This window comes from Aptenodytes forsteri, unplaced genomic scaffold (assembly GCF_000699145.1).
Source record: "Aptenodytes forsteri isolate BGI_AS27 unplaced genomic scaffold, ASM69914v1 Scaffold72, whole genome shotgun sequence".
NCBI classification, from domain to species: domain Eukaryota; kingdom Metazoa; phylum Chordata; class Aves; order Sphenisciformes; family Spheniscidae; genus Aptenodytes; species Aptenodytes forsteri.
This window is the reverse complement of record NW_008796193.1, coordinates 653,726-672,417: the sequence shown is the minus strand read 5'-3', so window position 1 is coordinate 672,417 and position 18,692 is coordinate 653,726. Positions and strand designations below refer to the sequence as shown.

The following is an 18,692-nucleotide window of genomic DNA, read 5'->3' as shown; positions in this document are numbered from 1 at the left end:
CCTGCGGGCTGCCCCGTGGGGCGGCCTTTGCACCGACACCCAGGGGACAGCCCCAAACGGCCACCCCGACCAACCGAGCCACTGCGCACCTATTGCGGGGATGGACGGCAGAGGCCATGTCATAACCCAAACCTCTGGGGAGTCTCCTGATTTTAATGATCATCATGGGCTCTCACCTTCCAGTCACGCCTAAGAAAGAAGCAGAAAATGAGGCTAAAAAGGTGAAAGGAGGCAGGTATGCTGTACCTGAAATGCAAAGCCTGGGCAAAGTCACTCTGCAGCCTCCGTACCACACCGGTGGCCTCTGCAGTAGGCAGCTGCCTGCATTTTGGATACAGTACTGAGACCAAAACTTCTGCCTCCAAACCTGACCTCCAGCCAGTGAGCTCAGGGAGCAGCTTAAATAAATCAGCTCATAGAAGATGAAACACTTGATTTCCCCAGACAGAGAAGGTATCTACGAAAAGAGACGGTGTAAACGTATTGCAAGGTTACTTAAGATGGGACCTCACCTGATTATGAAGCATGAAGGGGACAAAAAGCAAAACAGGAGTAATGCAAGCGGGCTTCAGCCCTGACAAGCACCCCCGAGGCCATCAGCGCTGCACACCACATCGTCCAGGTGACTGCGGAGTCACCTGGAGCCTCCAAGGACAAGACCTTGGTGTCCTTGGTGCACAGAGAGCCCTACTTATTTCCCAAGGAAACAGTCTGTCCTGACTAATATTTTTTAAGTTAGTTTAACCCACACCATAATCTTCCATTCTCAAATCCATCTCCTCTGCTGACAAAAAGAAAATGTGACTATAAAGAAAATCACAGATAATGAGATAGTCTTGATCCATATATTTCATGCTCCCACTGCCATCATGCCAGATAGGGAGTACTGGCTTACCGTCCCCTAGAAAGCATCCTGGCTGTCATTGCACTTGGCAGGGTACCGCAGGCTTGTAGTACCACGTACTAACAGTCTGTTTTTATAGGAAGACATTTATTAAACACTTAGGAAGAGATGATGGGAGTTCCTTAGAGGCTTTTCACAACAGCCAGATCTGAAGCGCGTATCTCCAGAGGTAACAAAATGTCTCCCTGCCTGAGCCAGCTCCGACCCCCCTGCCCAGGGCCACCCCTCGGCAGCCCACGTGTGCTGGGGCTGGGAAGGGGGACTGGAGGCGGCCGGACCCACAGCCGGCCACACCAGCAGCACGGCTCCTCGCACCTCGAACGGCACCAGTGCAGCGCTCCCAGGGCAGGAGGGGTTCTGCCAGCAGGAATCCCCGTCCTCACCCACGGCTTGCTGGGCTCACGCAACCACAGAGAACAACGTGGGGCAGAAGACCAAAGCTACTCTCTCCACATGCCCTTCACGTGCAGATTAATGTTCCTTTTCTTTTTGTAGTACACGGATCTTAATGCCAGCACTGCGTTTATAAATTAGACAAGTAGTCCCTGCTCCTGCTCACAAAGCCTTTGTAGAACAATACCTGCTCCGAGACTTTTCACTGGCAGGATATAGGGATAAGGGGAGGCTTGCAGACGCCGGGTGGTCGGCCAGCACAAACAGACCTGTGTCCAGTGACGGGGTGCAGCCAGAGCACCTCATGTAAACCAGCCACTTGGTCCCTGAGGTATCTCCACAAATCACTTGGCCAACGAACAAAGTACTGCCATGTCTCAAACTGAAAACAACAGCTGCTGGAGGGAGAGAAGATACGGTACGCACGGCGCTGGCAGGACGGGGGGACTGATGCCAATGCCATATTCAGACCCCCCACTCACCTCGGCGCTCGGGCAAGGAGAGAGCCCCTCTCCAACCCACGGACATCTCCTCCACAGCCTGGCAGCAGGACGAGCACTGCGAGCCTCATTCACCAGCCTTGGCTTTCTAATACAGAACGGGAAACCTCAGGGCCTGCGTCCCTCTGGGCAGCGTTGGCAGAGCGCTCGCCGTCACCTCCAGCCCGCGGGCAGCAGAATCGGGCAGCCAACCCTCGAGCAACCCGAGCATCTTAACCCCCCTGAGCCCCCCACCGGGCACCACCCCGAGTCGCGCTGCCTCTTTCCGAGAGCCGGGCTGACCCCCCCAGCCGTCCCTGGGCAGGGACCAGAGGGGCTCGCCTTCGCCCACGCCCTGGAGGAGGATGCTTGCTGGAACAGGGTTTCCCTCGTGGTCCCCCCAGGACCTTCAGCTAACTCCACCGAACCTGGTAAGGTACTGCAGAAAGAAAACCAAGGTGGACTGATTTAAATCAACGTCACATAGAACTTCAAATGTAATCAGAATTTAATCTGGCAACAAGGATACCTCTACGTAGACAATCCATTTTCACCTTTTCTACGTCTGTCTTTTGCAGTGACTTCCCCTAAAGAATGCATTCAGTAATGTTCCCTACCTTCACATTTTCTCTTTGCAATGTGCAGAATGTGTTCATTTTAAATAGGGCCATGTTGATGCCTCTGCAGAGGATGTGACAGTTCTTTTCGTGAGCAAGAGCCTTCTCCTGTTTAGCAAATACGCTTTTTTTTTTTAAGCAATTATACAGTTCGTCATGACTTTTGATTTTCCATTCTATAACTTAGAAAATGGTGTACGACGCAGTTCTTATTTATTAGATGCTGTGTTAATATTTTATTTGCGGTATGTGTCAAGTTGCATTCAAATGGATCCATAAATTCAATGGAAATGTGAACATTTTAAATTGCTCTTCTGGTAAGTCAGAACTAAATTTATCAAAACAGACTGTATTTCCAATCAATTAACTACTAAAGCCAAGCCAGGCTTATTTGTGAGCTGCAAACTCTGCTGACTGGCCCTTTTCTAAGGGATCTCCAAGATTTAGTACCCGTTGGATACCACCACCGTCCCATGCCTCATTCTCTACACAGGTTAGAAGAAAACCTCCCACATTTTCTGGCTTTTTCAGCTCTGAGTAGATCTCCATTTTGAATGACTAGCCTTTGAACTGAACCGGCTGCATAAACTGGATTTTCTCTACTTTCTGGAGATGGTTTAGCAACGCAGTGAATTCCTGGTGCTGAGGTGCTGCCTTCTGCTGGGAGCCTGACCTCCTCCAAGACACCAGCAAAACCCGTGAACCACCCACCACTGTATTTTACCGACCTCCCGTGAGTTTCACAGACTCTAGCAGACACAGGCTTCCACGTTATTCTGTGATGAGAAAGTGGGAACACGGCTCCACACCTTGCCCCGCTTGCAACATGTGCTTAACGGCGTTCCTCTTACTTACGGACGATGAACTGCCCCGTCAGCTCTGCAGCTGGAGACGGCATCTGCCTCTGTTCCTGCGGGAACTCGGGGAAACCTGTCTGACAATCCCACTCCCCGGTTATTCCACCAAAGAACAAGTTGGTGCAAACGGGGGCTGCAGACCGGAGCCCTCCCTGCCACACTCGGACCTCAGACCACCAGTACAACTTCCATAACAGGAAGGCTCCCAGACGGATTGCTGAGGGATGTCAGGATTCACTTCCAGACTCGGATATTTAAAACATATAATATTTTCCCCGCTTCATCTGGCAGTGGAATTATTGCTAAGGAAACCGGTGCCGCAAATTCTGCATTTTTATTTCTCTATTGGATGAAGCATGAGTTGAAAACAGGCAGATGGCAGACAACGGAGGAATCCAGCATGGAAAAATGAGAAGACCACAAATACCACTTATATCAGAGGCACTCGACTGGGGAGGCACACCATGTGTGCGAGACATGCTAGCGCGGGCAGCAAAGCAAAAGGCGGCATCGCTGCCTTTCAGAGGGGCGCTGCTCCGGTCCCTCCCGCCTCCTCCTCATCCCGGCAAAGCACGGCGGCCCTGGGGACAGATGGGGAAGAGGGGAAGAAACAGCAACATCCAGCTCAGGGAGCGGCCCCCACTTCCCGCCCTCGGCCCCGCAGCATCCCCCCTCGCAGAAGGGGGCACGGCGGCCCTGGGGACAGATGGAGAAGAGGGGAAGAAACAGCAACATCCAGCTCAGGGAGCGGCCCCCACTTCCCGCCCTCGGCCGCAGCATCTTGCCGCGGTGGCTGTGCATTGCCAGCCGCGCCGGCTCCTGCACCGTGCCCCGCTCCCAGCACAGCTGCAGGCGGCTGCCGAGAGCCTGCGGTGGGGTTTTCGGGCTGGCCTAGGTGGGAACTTCAGCTGGTGCCAGAACTCACTGGCAGAATTGGTTTATTTTTAGGCATGTTTATACCAAGACCAAACCTTTGCAGAGACACAGCTGCAGGGGCATAAAAATGCTTTTCCTTATTATGTCTGGAAACGGGTATAAGCTATATCTGCAAAGTTTCTCTTCCGCTCTGCTGGCAAACCATTTGTTTCCTAGAGGAGACTTCACAACTTACGCAACAATATCATCTCCCATGCCATCAAAGCAGATCATGCTTTGAGTCATCTCATGAAGAGTAAACATGCAAATGATAATGAAGGTTTCACATATCTATGGTCTTCTTGGCACTCTTAGCCCTGATATCAGCAACAGAGGCAACGCAGAGGCAAATTCCTCAGCATCCCACAGCAACCGGCTAACATCCAGCCAGGTCCTCCTGCTCCGTGGCCTTGCCTTCCCCGGTGGCTGCCCTAAGGCCGTGCGTGCCCGCGGCTCACAGCTGCCCACACCTGCCGGCTGCGGCACGACCACGGCATCTCTGCGAGGCCGGGCTGGCGGGGATGAGCAGCGAGCTGTGCTGCTACGAACCCCAGCGGCACACTCATGGTGAGCCCAGGGCATCCCAACCCAGCACGGCTGTGGGAAACGTTGCCTTGATGCCGGTACGTTCTTTTAGTGACAAGTCACGGACAGCCGGACCTGTCGTTTTGGGGGCTGACAGCATTCCTTGGGAAATGTAGAGGGCAAAACCCTGCAGCAGCAGCAATCGGCTGACCCCAGAGGATCCGTGTGTGTGGGAGGTACCTCTGTAACCACAGACAGACACTGAAACCTGCAGATGCGCCAACCCTGCTGGGCAGCGATGTCCTGAGAGAGCCAAGGCACTTTTGCAATCGTTTACAAGGCCACCACCCTGTCTGCTCCACCTCTGCTACACTCTGCCAAGCAGGCGAAGAATGAAAGCAGCCAGGAATCATTCTCTTTTAAGCCCACCTGCAAACCAAAACACAGATGCCACATCTAATTTTAGGCCTCCTAGCCTTGAGAGTGCTCACTTAATTCTCTTTTAAGCAAGCAGCAAGATAGTCATCTCAGGACAAAGTTGCCGAAGCAGCCAAGCACCCACCTTGACCCCAACTCTTGGAAAGCCGGACGGTGCACAGGGGCAGAGCCCCATCCTCTCCTCTGGCCACGAGGGCACGGCTCTGCCCTGCCGCCCGCACAGCCGGCAGCAAATAGATCACCGCTGATCCCAGGGGATCCCCGCAGGACACACGGAGCCCCCTCTGTTAAACGGAAACAGGCGCGCAGAGGGACCAGCCTGCCGCCCTGCTAACCTCAGGCTGCCACCTTACCCCTGCGGGGACTTGGGCAACGGTTCCAACTCAGGCCATAATTCAAGTGTCTAAGCATCAATGTGGCAAAACAGAGGATGTGTTGAATAAAGGGAAAACCGCTGCCCCCCAGGCCCCTCTTAGCTGCCGCCCTCAGCCCAGCCCCGTCCCACCCTCAGCACAGCTACGCGGGGAGGATGCGCCATCCCGCAGGCGCCCCGGCACTGCTCCCCCTTCAAAGCCACCCTCCGACACGGCCAGGAACCATGGACCTGGCATTTGGCACAGGCTGTGCCGTAAACACGAAAGGGAAAAAAATCCCTGTGCTGCTAGCTTTTTTCTAACCGTTTAAAGATGTTCCTGGGGACTTGGGAGCAGATCAGGAAGTAACGGATTTCTTTGCAAGTGGAAGATCATATTATCAGGGAAAGACTTTCCTCTCCGACCATGGGGGACGCATAAAAACAAAGCAAATAACTGAAAGCCAGAAAACTAAATCCATGTGAACAGGCTGAGCTAATTGGGATGACCTCACGCGTTCTGAAGCATACAAGCATGCACAGGGACAAAGCCCGCAGCCAGCCAAGGAGGGGACGCGGTCCCCGCAGGATCCACAGCTCCAGGCTTCGGACCCGAGCTGAACACAGGCCACCCAGACCTGCCCTGCTGAACAGAGCCGGCACTTCCAGACAGTGGGAGAAGGGATGAGGGTGACCTCGAGGTTCAGTTCTCAACTTTGTGCCTGAGCAGTGACAAGAAGAGGTGCCGATTTCATGCCAACCCCTGCGACGTCCCCGTGCAGAGGCTCGCAGAGCCCCATCCAGCTGGGGTGGGGGGCCCCGTGACTGGCACTCCTTCCCACGGACAGTATGGTGCAAAGCACCCGTGTTTCTCCACATCTCCTCCACGGTGTCTGCAGACGGAGCAAGGGATGGCAAGGGATGGAGAAGTTATTTATACAGGAAGAGAATACGCATACAAAAAACATGCGTTGTGTCCACAGGTAGAAGGAGACGCATGCCCACAAATGCACACACACATACATGATCCAGGAAAAAATGTAGATCATCTGGGCAATATTTGCACGCGGTATTTCATTTTCCAGTTAATGCACCTAATTGCCACCCAAATGAAAGCAATTAACCTGATCTGCACACAAATTACTTTTCTCCTTTTCTCCCTTTCACAAGAGGAAACAGGAGCTGCCGAGATAGCCCGTGCAAACCCTCCCAACGGCACGTCAGAAAATGTGCGGACGCTGCTGCTGCCCGCTCCAGATAGGCGGGGAGGGGGAGGAGGCACGAGCCTTCGCTAGGAAATTACTGATACAAAAACTTGCGCCTGGACTCTGTTCTCAGCACACGGGCCAAGGTCAAAGCATTTTTTCTGCCATTTCTAACCAGCAAAGAAGCTAATGCAGCTAAAATATGTAACACCAGTCAAACTGCTGAAGGGTTGGTGAGAAACCACCAGAAAAAGAAGTATCATCTTGGGAAAGACAACAAGAAGCAGCCCTCTAAGGCCTTCCCTGACCAGTGAGAACAAGGGGGAGAGAGAGCAAAGCCCAGGATTTTCCCACCTCGTCCCAGGAACTAAACACGTCCCAGTGACTCTACAAAATGCATTTTAGGAAATCTGCAGCCTCCCCTCTGGCATTTCTGGGGATTGCTCCTGATGACAGCAATTCCAGGAACACCCAGCGGGACAGTGGTCTGGCGGCATGGGTGAAGATGCTGTTGTAACGTGGCATTTACTCCGGGGCTCTTCCCAAAGCCACCGGCTGCAGCCAGCCCCAGTTTCTAGTCCCTGCAGGAGCACATCAGTGCAGAGGAAGAGGGGACCCACCAGCCTGCACCCACCCAGCGTGCACCCACCCATCCTCAGGCGAGTCACCAGCACATCAGACCCCCCAGGCTCCGGCAAGAGCTTAACCCCGAGCCTCACAGGTGGTGCTGGCACCCCGGATCAGGCGGTCAGCATCCAGGGACACCCCTCCCAGCACTGCCTGTCAAAGACACCTGGCTACAGACATTAAACGAGTTAAAGATAAATCACTACAACTATGGCCATGCACAGCGCGCGAGCAGCGGCCGGGACACTGCACGGTGCGCTGAAGGGGCTCTCTGCACTCTGCACAGCACGACCAGGGCTCTGCCAGCCCAGGCGCACAGCGAGTGTGTCCTGGAGGCAGTCCAGCCCTCCATGGTGCAGAGCCGCCAAAGTCCACTATGGTTACACACAGTAAAACGTGCCTGGCTGCTCTCCCCGGCTAACTCACAGGACAGCTGCCTGCAGCGCTCCCTCACTCTCGCAGCAGAGGATGCCCCATACAAACACTACTGGTGTCCCAATATTGGCATTTCTGCACTGACTTTCTAAGCCTTATTTAAGGCCTATCTTTTGCTCCCAGAGCTGTTTTGGAAGCCGCAGCGACCTTCTGTGCAATCTCAAGGAGCTCAGCGTTGTCCATGGCACCACACAGCCCCCTGGCAGCCCCACGCCCTGGGCAGCATGATGGAGGCACCCAACCAGCCCCTCCAGCAAAAACACAGGCTTATCCACCGCTTTTCACTGGGGATTGTTACTTATTTATTACGGTATGCTCCATTCTGCTTTTTGATTGCACAGAAAAGTCACCGGGAGACCTGCAGAGAGCTTGGGGTGTAATTCACCCTGTGTGGATACCCGAGATGCCTGGAGCCAGGCAGCATCCAATTCCCACCCCAGTGGGAGGGCTACCCGCTGCCCATGGAAAGGGCAGCAGCTATAAATACCTGTAGAGCTGGGCTATATTTTTAAGATGACTGCTACTACTGCAAAATCACTTAATCTGTGGTCTGTGTCCCAACAAATCATTCTTACCGCTTCTGAGGACGTGTCAGCATTTGACTTTGTTTGTTCTCACTATTTAAAAAGGCCTCCCCAGAGGGGGGGCTGGGAAGTTTCAAACCACAGAGGAGCGCGGGTGACCTTGCTCTTTCTGGCTTCTGCTCAGATTGCATTAAACAGGAAAAAAGCAGAGGCAAGAGAGCAACCCGAGCCGAGCCTGCCCTCCCTGCCTGTCCTGTCTCCCTCTGCCCGCGAAGGCACCCGGGGAGCGCAGAGGCTCCCGCCCGGGTCCCCTGAGGTGAGATGCTGCACTCCTGTAACCCCCCTCCTGCAAACAGTGTCCCGGCGCCCGGGAGCTGGACGGGGCCAGACATCCCCAAGGACAGCACTCGGGTCTGCTAAAGTAAATGGGACTATTGACAGGGTGTGCTGGTTTTGGCTGGGGTAGAGTTAATTTTCTTCATAGTAGCTAGTGTGGGGCTACATTTTGGATTTGTGCTGGAAACAGCGTTGATAACACAGGGATGTTTTAGTTACTGCTGAGCAGTGCTGACACAGAGTCAAGGCCTTTTCTGCCTCTCACCCCACCAGCGAGCAGGCTGGGGGTGCACGAGAAGTTGGGAGGGGACACGGCTGGGACAGCTGACCCCGACTGACCACAGGGATATCCCACACCATATGATGTCATGCTCAGCGTGTAAAGCTGGGGGAAGAACAAGGAAGGGGGGGACGTTTGGGGTGATGGCGTTTGTCTTCCCAAGCCACCGTTACACGTGATGGAGCCCTGCTGTCCTGAGATGGCTGAACACCTGCCTGCCGATGGGAAGGAGTGAACGAATTCCTTGTTTTGCTTTGCTTACGTGTGCGACTTTTGCTTGACCTATTAAACTGTCTTTACCTCAACCCACGATTTTTCTCACTTTTACCCTTCTGATTCTCTCCCCCATCCCACCGGGGGGGAGTGAGTGAGCAGCTGTGTGGGGCTTAGTTGCTGGCTGGGCTTAAACCACAACACAGGGCATAAAGTCCAGTGCACAAGTACACTTCTGCAGGACTCTCACAAAATCCAACCCGGTCCCCCTGGAGCCCAGCTCCGATGGCTGCCAGGGCCCATGACCGTTCATACACTGAGAGACCGCTGCCAAAGCCACCGGCTCCTGACAAACCTCACCTCCCTCCTTCTACAGAAAAGGAATAATAATAAAATAATAATATTTTGCATGGTTGCCTGGAGGCTAAATGAGTTGCTGCTCATAAGTGCTTCAGAAGAAAAGTGCCATAAAAGCACAAAGTACTATTACTGGTAGTATTTTTATTACTGTTACAGGATACATTGAACTTCACTTAAAAATACTCATGAGAAGAATCAGGGTTGTAATCATTATTTTTAAAGCAGAATAAAAGACCCACACACGTTGCAACAACTGCCAACACTGCCTGTTGCAGGCACCTCGCCCGGGTGAGTAAGGCATCTCACCACCCGAGCGACGCAGGGCTACGAGGCTCTCCCGGGGGCAGCTCCTCCTTCACTTTGCCCCACATCCAGAGCTGGTAGAAGGATTAAGCTGTAGTTGGATGTGGATGAGTAGCACAGCCAGCACAGGCATATCAGCGGAGAAGACAGAGTCAGCAATGGATACAGTGAAAGGGAATATGGATGAAGAACCTCCATCACAAGTCTTTGCCATGACAACTGGGCCAGTTCCCTTTTTATTTTAATGAGCTTACTCATACCACTATTATTGTTAAAAAATAAAGCCAGTTCTGGTCCACGCAGTGTGCAGTGACTATCGATACCAGGGCCACCAGCCCGTCTGAGTTAAAATCCCAAAGCGACCAAACTGCTTTCTTCCACCACAGGAAAACAGAGCCTGGCTTCTCCACGGCATTCGGCCTCAAACGCCAGGTCAGGGCTGGACGAGGTCACTCCAACTCAAAAGCCAGGAATGCTCATTCACGCAGATGCGGCCATCAAACTATCTATCCCCATGCGGGCATACTCCTTTGATTCCCTGCGGTGGAGATATTCCTCACCTCTCGCTTGCTAAGGAGGGACTGCTTCATTCCTCACCAGGAGGCACTGGGATGCAGCTGCGCGGCTGGCTCAGGGACAGCTGTGCCCAACCGCCCACCACGGCCGCACAGGGCCGGCTGGGCTGCATACAGCCATCAGGCTTTTTTCAAACTACATCAGTCTCCCGAGTGCTATGACAGACTCACTGATCTAAACAAACTCTGCTCTCCTCGGCTGAAGAGTAATTGGCTCCATATCTTGATAGGAGAACAGATTACTGCATCCAGCCACCCCACAGAGACAGCTGGGAAAGCCTCCGGCGACGCCGGCACACTGTGCAGGGCAGTGACACCGACTGACAGAGCACTACACCCCCACCCCGGCCAAAGGAAGATAAAAGGATAAAATAGCCATTGACCATCTTCTGTTTCCCTTTGGGTCCCCCTGTATAGCATACCCAAACCTACAGATAATTGCCAATTACCCTCCCCAGACCCCCAAAGCAGTCCAGAGGTCCCCAGGGACCCGTGGACTACCTGAAGGCTGCTGCCCCAAAGCTGTGGCACGACGCTCGCTGAGCCGTGCCAAGGCAGCCGGGGCTGGCGGAGCACAGCACCCCCAGCCCAGCAGCCCCACCGCCACCCATCACAGCTGAGCTGAGGTTCATCTCGCCTCCTTTTCCCACCGTAACTGCCAGCACTGAATTCTTACGGCCCTGTTGTCACAACTGGCATCTCAAAATGACAAGAACTGTTGAATGGTGGAAAATGACCATCATCTCTACATTTTTTTCACTTCCCCTGCGTCAATACTGCCCTGTATTCTGCAAATCCCAAGCCTTGAAACACTTCCCTCCCAAAAGACAGATGTTTTCACCCGGTCAAGAGCGCAGCTCACCTGCCCAACCAGACTGCAGCTTGCCCGGCTGCCAGCTTCCTCAAGGTCCAGATTTAACTCCCTCTGCGTGACCTGCAAGCAGAGGATGAATGCCTCCCACAGCCCCAGCCTCTGCTCTTGGGATTTCCACCGGGACCGCAGGAAATCATGGGGATCCTTTGCTGTTAGCACATGAGCGCAGTAACAGATGAGGCTCCCTGCCTCGCTCATCAGCAAAGCACTCCGTCAGCAGGACACTGCTGCTGACAGCAGCACTGTCAGCCCTGCAGAGACACATCAACTTCTTCCACAGGCTCTTTTTTCTCTAAGCAAAATTTATGCTTTCTGCTGCATAGCACAAATCTGAAGTTCACAAGACAACTTCTTTTATAGGCATTAGCTTTTTCAAGCAAATACTGTTAACAATCAGACCTGATTTCCTACCCCTGGGTCCCAAAACTCTTTCCAAAGGAAGGTTCGCCACTTTGCAGCTGCAGCCTGTGAAACTGAGGCCTCTGGACATCCAAGCTGAGGCTCCTGCCACCCTACTCATTTAGGTGCAAACTCAAAACTGCGAGTGATGGGGCCACTGGAAGTGTATTGTTCTCACTCCTAAGGATGTATACAAAATTTAAGATTTGCTTCTCACTCCCCCAAATAAATCAGCATTTTTATTCAGCTTTCTGTCATATGACCCACCATCACTCTCTCTGCAAAAGACCTGAACTACAAGGGACCTACAAGAAAACAAATGTGCTTTTGTATATCAGATAGAAGTTCCTTGTATCCTCCTACTGTTCATATTCAAAGTCAAATCCTAAGTTACACTTTGTACTGATTAATTTAAAGCTCTTATGCAAAGCAAAACAAGCTTCTGCAGGGACCCGTACATGTGATGATACTTGATGCATGGCGGTACCTCCTGCACTGCCTACACCCCAGGGGCCTGTGCCCAGCTCCCTTGCCCAGGGAGCGCGCTGCGGGACGCCACAGCCATCAGGGCTCCCCTGGGCTGCAGAAGAGAAGCAGTGATGGTACATACACGTGCAACACGGTGCTCCATACAGTGCAGCACAAGCACAGCATCCTGCATCCAACAACCAGCCCCCACTGAGCAGCGTGCCAGGCCTGGTACGGACTGAGGGACCAACCCTTTGGGCTGCCTGGTCCGCCCTTGGCAGCCGAGGATGAGAGGGAAAGGAAGCGGGACCCAGAACTGGTAGTGCTCCAACCTGAGGAGAGCTGTAGCAGGGCTGGGCAGGGACGCCCGGGTGAATGCTGGATCACCGCCCGTGTGGGGGGGCCGGCCCCCAACCAGCCGGCGGTGTGATCCCTCGGCACTGACCGCGTCCTACCAGCGTACTGGAAGGTAACGCATCCACTGCTGTCCTCAAGACTTCTTCAAAGAACACTAATGAGATCCAGACAGTGGTCCCATAGGCTCCCCACACTCATTGCCTGCTGGACTGTGAAGCCTGGGCTATAAGGAAGGACTCTGAGCAGGTTACCAGTCCCTCTAAGGCCATGCTGCTGCGCAGGTTTCCCACGCAGAAGATTTGTAGTGGCCAGAGAGGATATTCCAGGTATTCCCTGCTGGCATCTGCGCCAGCCTGTGCGGGAGGAGAAGAAGATCCAGCTGAAGCAGAGGCTCGCAAAAGACACTGCCAGATGTCTTCTGCCAGATGTCTTCTACTGCCACAGCTGTGCCCTGCTGCAGGCAGGTCTGGGCAGAAGCCTGTGAGGTCCACTCTGGAGCCACCTCTTGACACCTGGTAGCAACGAGAAGTTGCAATACCGCAATTTGGTTTGCAATCCAGCAACCGTGAAAACAAGAGGAAGACAGCTGGCAGAGACAGGATGGCGTGCCTGCACTGGCCAGGTATTAAGACATGTGTGCTGGTGGCTGGGGTAGTAGAGTTAATTTTCTTCATAGTAGCTAGTGTGGGGCTGTGTTTTGGATTTGTGCTGGAAACAGCGTTGATAACACAGGGATGTTTTAGTTACTGCTGAGCAGTGCTGACACAGAGTCAAGGCCTTTTCTGCCTCTCACCCCACCCCACCAGCGAGCAGGCTGGGGGTGCACGAGAAGTTGGGAGGGGACACAGCCGGGACAGCTGACCCCAACCGACCAAAGGGATGTTCCACACCATATGACGTCATGCTCAGCGTGTAAAGCTGGGGGAAGAACAAGGAAGGGGGGGACGTTTGGGGTGATGGCGTTTGTCTTCCCAAGTCACCATTACGCATGACGGAGCCCTGCTTTCCTGGGGATGGCTGAACACCTGCCTGCCCATGGGAAGGAGTGAACGAATTCCTTGTTTTGCTTTGCTTGCGTGCGCAGCTTTTGCTTTACCTATTAAACTGTCTTTACCTCAAACCATGAGTTTTCTCGCTTTTACTCTTCCAATTCTCTCCCCCATCCCACCAGGGGGGTGAGCGAGCAGCTGTGTGGGGCTTAGTTGCTGGCTGGGCTTAAACCACGACAAGTTGACATGCCTGTATCTGTCTCTTAATTGTTTGCTGGGCATCAATGTTCCACTAAAAAGGGAGACAGGACATCTGCCTCTTGTGCACGCTGTCTCCTGGCTCTCTTGAGGAAAAGAAAGAGCTGGAAAGGATCCGGTACCCATGCAGAAAACTTTGCCATTGTGGCATTCTTATTAATATGGTGTAGAAATGGGTTCATCCAAGGAGAGAGGAGATCACTTCTGGCAAATGCTCACATCTTCCCTAGTGATAATAACAAAGGAAGGTGCCCATGCCCTCTGCATCACATCACCAATTTGATGTGGCGTCAAAAAGCAGCCTCTTCCCAGCTGACACAAGTCAGTTGGTCTGTCCGAGATGACTTTGCAGTGTTCGCTTTGCATCGGTTTCTAGTGCAGATGTCCCTTTTGGCAGAAAACGTTCTCCAAAAAAAGAAAGTTTACTTTAAGTTGCAAAAAATATTGAAATAAACCGAACAAGAGGAGGAAAAGACCACGTCTCATAAGCCCTTCAGGCAGCCAGGTTCACCTGATGCTTCTTGCTTAGCATTGTCTTCTGGCTTATGATGCCATGCTGGTTTTTCTTCCACTTGCAAATGCGTTCAAGACTGCTAACACCCTGAAAATGCAACAGGGGAATGCAGGGGGAATAGAGCAAAACGGGCATAGCTGGTACCTCTCAATGTATGTAGATCATCTTGCAATATGCCGAACACTAAAATCCTCCCTCAAAAACTCACGTGTATGTGGAGGTGAAAGGCTTATTGGGCTATTATGTCAAGAATTCTGTGAGCTGTAACGGCAAAGGAGGGGGCTGAGGAACTGCGTGACGAGGGGCAGAGGCTGCTCGGGACCTCTATAAACAACTGCAACGCAGCGTGTTCACAGATTACACTCGCGAGCTACTGCGCACCAGCTGAGCTGCACCACGCTCGCCCGGTGCAGTTGCAGAGGAGCATCTGCTCTCTCAACCCGCCCTGGCCGGGGTGGGCGCTCCCTGCCCGCTGCCCCAGGGGAAGGTGCAGCCCGGCAGCTGCCGGGGCCGCGGGCAGGTGTGCCGAGCACCACGCAGCGGGGACGCGGTCCCAGCCAACGCCGCAGCCCCAGGGGCTGCAATGATCTCATGGGCACGATGCTCCCAGGCCTCGTGCTGAACGGCTGTACAAGGGGGAACTTCAGTTTTTCTATATATTTCCAATGTTTAACTGTCAGTCACACAACCACTGCACAGATCTTTGGGATCCACCAGAGTAGCTTCAGAGAAACAAAAGGTTTTCACTAGAAGTAGTAGAAAGTCTCCCACAGAATAGTTTTCTTTCAATAAATGCTCATTTGATAAATTTAAAATGTTCCACGGGATGATAAAATAACACAATTTTTTTCTTTTATATTTAACTTTGTAATTTTAGCCTACAATCACAAGCGGAAAGTATCCATTTCAAACTAAACAGCCTACTGAGGCAGCCCAGTGGACAGCCACCAGCGAGAATGCCAAGTACAGACTGAAAGCCAGTTAAAATAACAATTGCCAATACAGAAATGGCAAATGTTCCACGGGATGATAAAATAACACAATTTTTTTCTTTTATATTTAACTTTGTAATTTTAGCCTACAATCACAAGCGGAAAGTATCCATTTCAAACTAAACAGCCTACTGAGGCAGCCCAGTGGACAGCCACCAGCGAGAATGCCAAGTACAGACTGAAAGCCAGTTAAAATAACAATTGCCAATACAGAAATGGCAAATTAGGACCGCCATTTTAAAATCAGCAATTTATCAAATATGAATAAAGCTCAGTGCTAAGACAAAAATGTAATTAATATGAATCACAGAAAAATACAAAGAACTGAACTACTGCTCTCTGTTACAAATTATTTTTAACTCTGTGAAATGAAACTGCTTTCATCATACAAAAAAGAAATGTTCCCATATGACTAAAAAAATTTCCAATACTTTAGGAAATTTTGGAATTTCTTCCTGCAGGAAATGGCAGCATTTCCAGTTTTCCTCCCAGTGCAGGAGTGTGCTTGTGAAAGGGGTCCCTTCCCACCACGCACAGACTCTGACTTCTGATCAGCTCCGGTTTTCACTGTGCTTTTGCCTTGAACTGACCATCTGAAATTTGCTCTCCAATGCCTTTTATCTTTCATTTGCCTAAGAGCACGCAATGCAAAGGTGCCACCCTGGCATGCACACAGTGCGAACTGTTGTCTCCTGCCTGGAGCGAAGCGTGGCCTTGGAGGGTCCTCGGAGCGGAGGCGAGGGGAGTTGCGCATCGTCCGGAGGGGCTGCCCGGGCGGCCAACAGCATTCAGCGTTCACTGCCTCGCTACAGTGTTTCCGCTTTAATTCTTGCCGGGACTGGGGTCCGGAGGCAGGGACTTCCAGGAATTGCCTGCTCCGTGCCGCAGGGACACGCCGGCGGCAGCGGCAGCGCGCTCCTGACACGAGCACCCACAAACCCGCCGGAGGCTCCCAGGCTCCTCGGCATGGCACGGGCCCTGCCCCGTGCCAATACCTTCTACGCCGCGATGCCCACAAGGGCTTCAGCGGCGTGATGACAGATCGTCACCGAGTGCGGCCGCACTGCCAGGCGCCTGCCGGCAGCAGCACCGTCCTCCCGCTCGGCGTGCGGCAGCAGCCCCAGGGGAGGCGCGTCCCGAGGGAGGTGGTGATCCTGCCCCGGGGGCTGATGGTGATCCTGCCCGGGGGGCTGATGCCTGTCCCCGAGGTGGTGATCCTGCCCCGGGGGCTGATGCCCATCCCCAGGGTGGTGATCCTGCCCCGGGGGCTGATGCCTGTCCCCGAGGTGGTAATCCTGCCCCGGGGGCTGATGACCGTCCCTGAGGTGGTGATCCTGCCCTGGGGGCTGATGCCTGTCCCCGAGGTGGTGATCCTGCCCCGGGGGCTGATGCCCGTCCCCCGGGTGGAGATGTCCATCCCTGAGGTGGTGATCCTGCCCCGGGGGCTGATGCCTGTCCCCGAGGTGGTGATCCTGCCCCAGGGGCTGATGCCCGTCCCTGAGGTGGTGATCCTGCCCTGGGGGCTGATGACCGTCCCTGCAGCCTCCCGAGAAGGAAACGTGGGTGGAAAGGCACAGCTGTGCACCGCCGTGGTTTTCTTTCAGATATGGCAATATGCAAAGCCACAGGTTCCTACACGAGCTACAACACATGCTTTAACTCTCACTCACAATCAGTATATCAAAATATATTGCCCTTTTGACCTCAGAAAAAGCACCAAATCACTACTGATTTTTAACTAGCTCTCTTTAGCTGGAATGAAGTTCTCAGAACAGGAAAACCAATGGGTTATACTATAGATTGGCTGCAAGAAGTAATGCAGAGCACAGCTAGCATCTGCGTAACAAATAAATACCAGTGAATACTGCAAACAGCAGAAAAAATGTAAAAGCTGTACAAGTAGGAGAATAGCTGTCACGGGCAAAACCTTTACTGCTTCCTGCCCAGAAGTCCTCGGTAATACAGGACAGAGTACACAAAATGCCTGTATAACTCAAACCCACCTATACTCTTACAGCTTTTTATGCACCATTTCTTTGGTGAAATTTTCTGAATTTTCAGCCACTGTTTTCTATGCCAAGTGTCTTGTATCCTTTCACTGCAACCAGCACTTAAGAGAAACCGGGGTGGGGAGGGGAAGTAATCACTGTTGATATCAAGCATGAGACTTCAGAACCAGTTTCCAGAGGGTGTAAGAGCTCAGAAATTCAAAACATGGGGAGAATAGGATGGGAAAGCACAGAGGGGGATGGGGGAATGTCTGCCCTTGAACAGTCTTATAAGGAATGGGTGAAAAAGCAAATAGATGTTTTGTGTTGTAAGAGCAGATGGACAGGTCCCACACAAACACACTGCGCGTGTATGCCCTCCATAGCCCGTCCCTTAACAAGGTGATGCATCTCCCCTTCCCGGTGGGGAGAGAGAGAGGGAGAGCTGGAGAGCGGGAGAGTCAGCAAGAGAGGGAAGACAGGGAGGGACAGACAGAGGTGGGAGGGGAAAAGAGGGAGACCGTTTTATGATACTTGGTATATGCTATGGAAACACTAGGAAAACTCCAGAACCAAAATCAATTGAGCGGAAGGAGCAAGTTGGAAAATAAAGAACACTGGAAACGGTTATTTTTCCTTCATTCATTGCCACGGACATAAATCCCAATTTAATGGCACAGGAGAGGGCCGTGCCAGCCCCTTGGGCAGAGCTGTTCACCACCTCCGGCACTGCACTTGGGCTGCTGCACTGGCAAGTACAAACCTGGGTGAGGACTGAGAGTAACAACACTTTTTTAATGCCCATGGGCTCAGCTAGTGTGTTACACAAGGAACATGATCCTTCCAGTCTGGAGAGTTTTCTGGGCGGTTCTGGGCATCTTCAAAGAAAATCAGCCAGTCTTTCCATGTGTTACACCACCAGGACCCAGGCTGCCGATGCAGATTCCAATGTGCACCCAGCGCTAAGTCAAACAGCCCATCTTTAGAAAGGGCCACTTGCTGCCTTCACACCACTGAGGGCTGAGTCTAGGTAACTAGCTGTGAAAAAGGACAATCTCGTTTATCAATTTAAATGAAAACTAACTCATGGGAAAGACTAAGTAAATCAGCATCCTCAAAATGAATTGAAAGCAAGTCAACCAGCTAAGCATGGAAGAAAATAAATGAGCTTTGGCTTGCGTGCCACAATCCTTCAGACAGCAACTCTCCAGAGCAAGGAAAAAGAACTGCAACCGCTGTGCCCCAGCACTGGGTGACCCAGCAGCCACACCAGCCGTGGGGGAAGCCGGCAGTGCCCATCTCTGCCGCTCTCCCTGGTCACAAGGTGTTCTCTGCACCTGCTGTTATCCTGCAAGAATAAGGCTTGAGCAGAACTTGAACATCCCGGCTATTCCAGTTACCCTGCCCCAGTGTACCACTTGTTTCACAACCTTAACTCAAGCCAGGACAGAGGAGTGTCTTGTCATAGCCTGGTAGCGTGCCAATTCACATTTAAATGAGTCTCAAGTTCTCTTA

At 52.6% G+C, this 18,692-nt stretch overlaps 1 protein-coding gene across 1 annotated transcript in view; it reads right to left on the bottom strand.

Annotated features, from left to right (window-relative positions):
• The window catches only part of AR (androgen receptor), a 58,138-nt gene extending 42,195 nt beyond the window's left edge, over positions 1–15,943 (bottom strand). The window contains exon 1 of the mRNA XM_009288090.2: positions 15,864–15,943. Within this exon, the coding sequence (XP_009286365.1) occupies positions 15,864–15,943 (80 nt within the window). The remainder of the gene's footprint in view (positions 1–15,863) is intronic.
• Between the last annotated feature and the right edge of the window lie 2,749 nt (positions 15,944–18,692).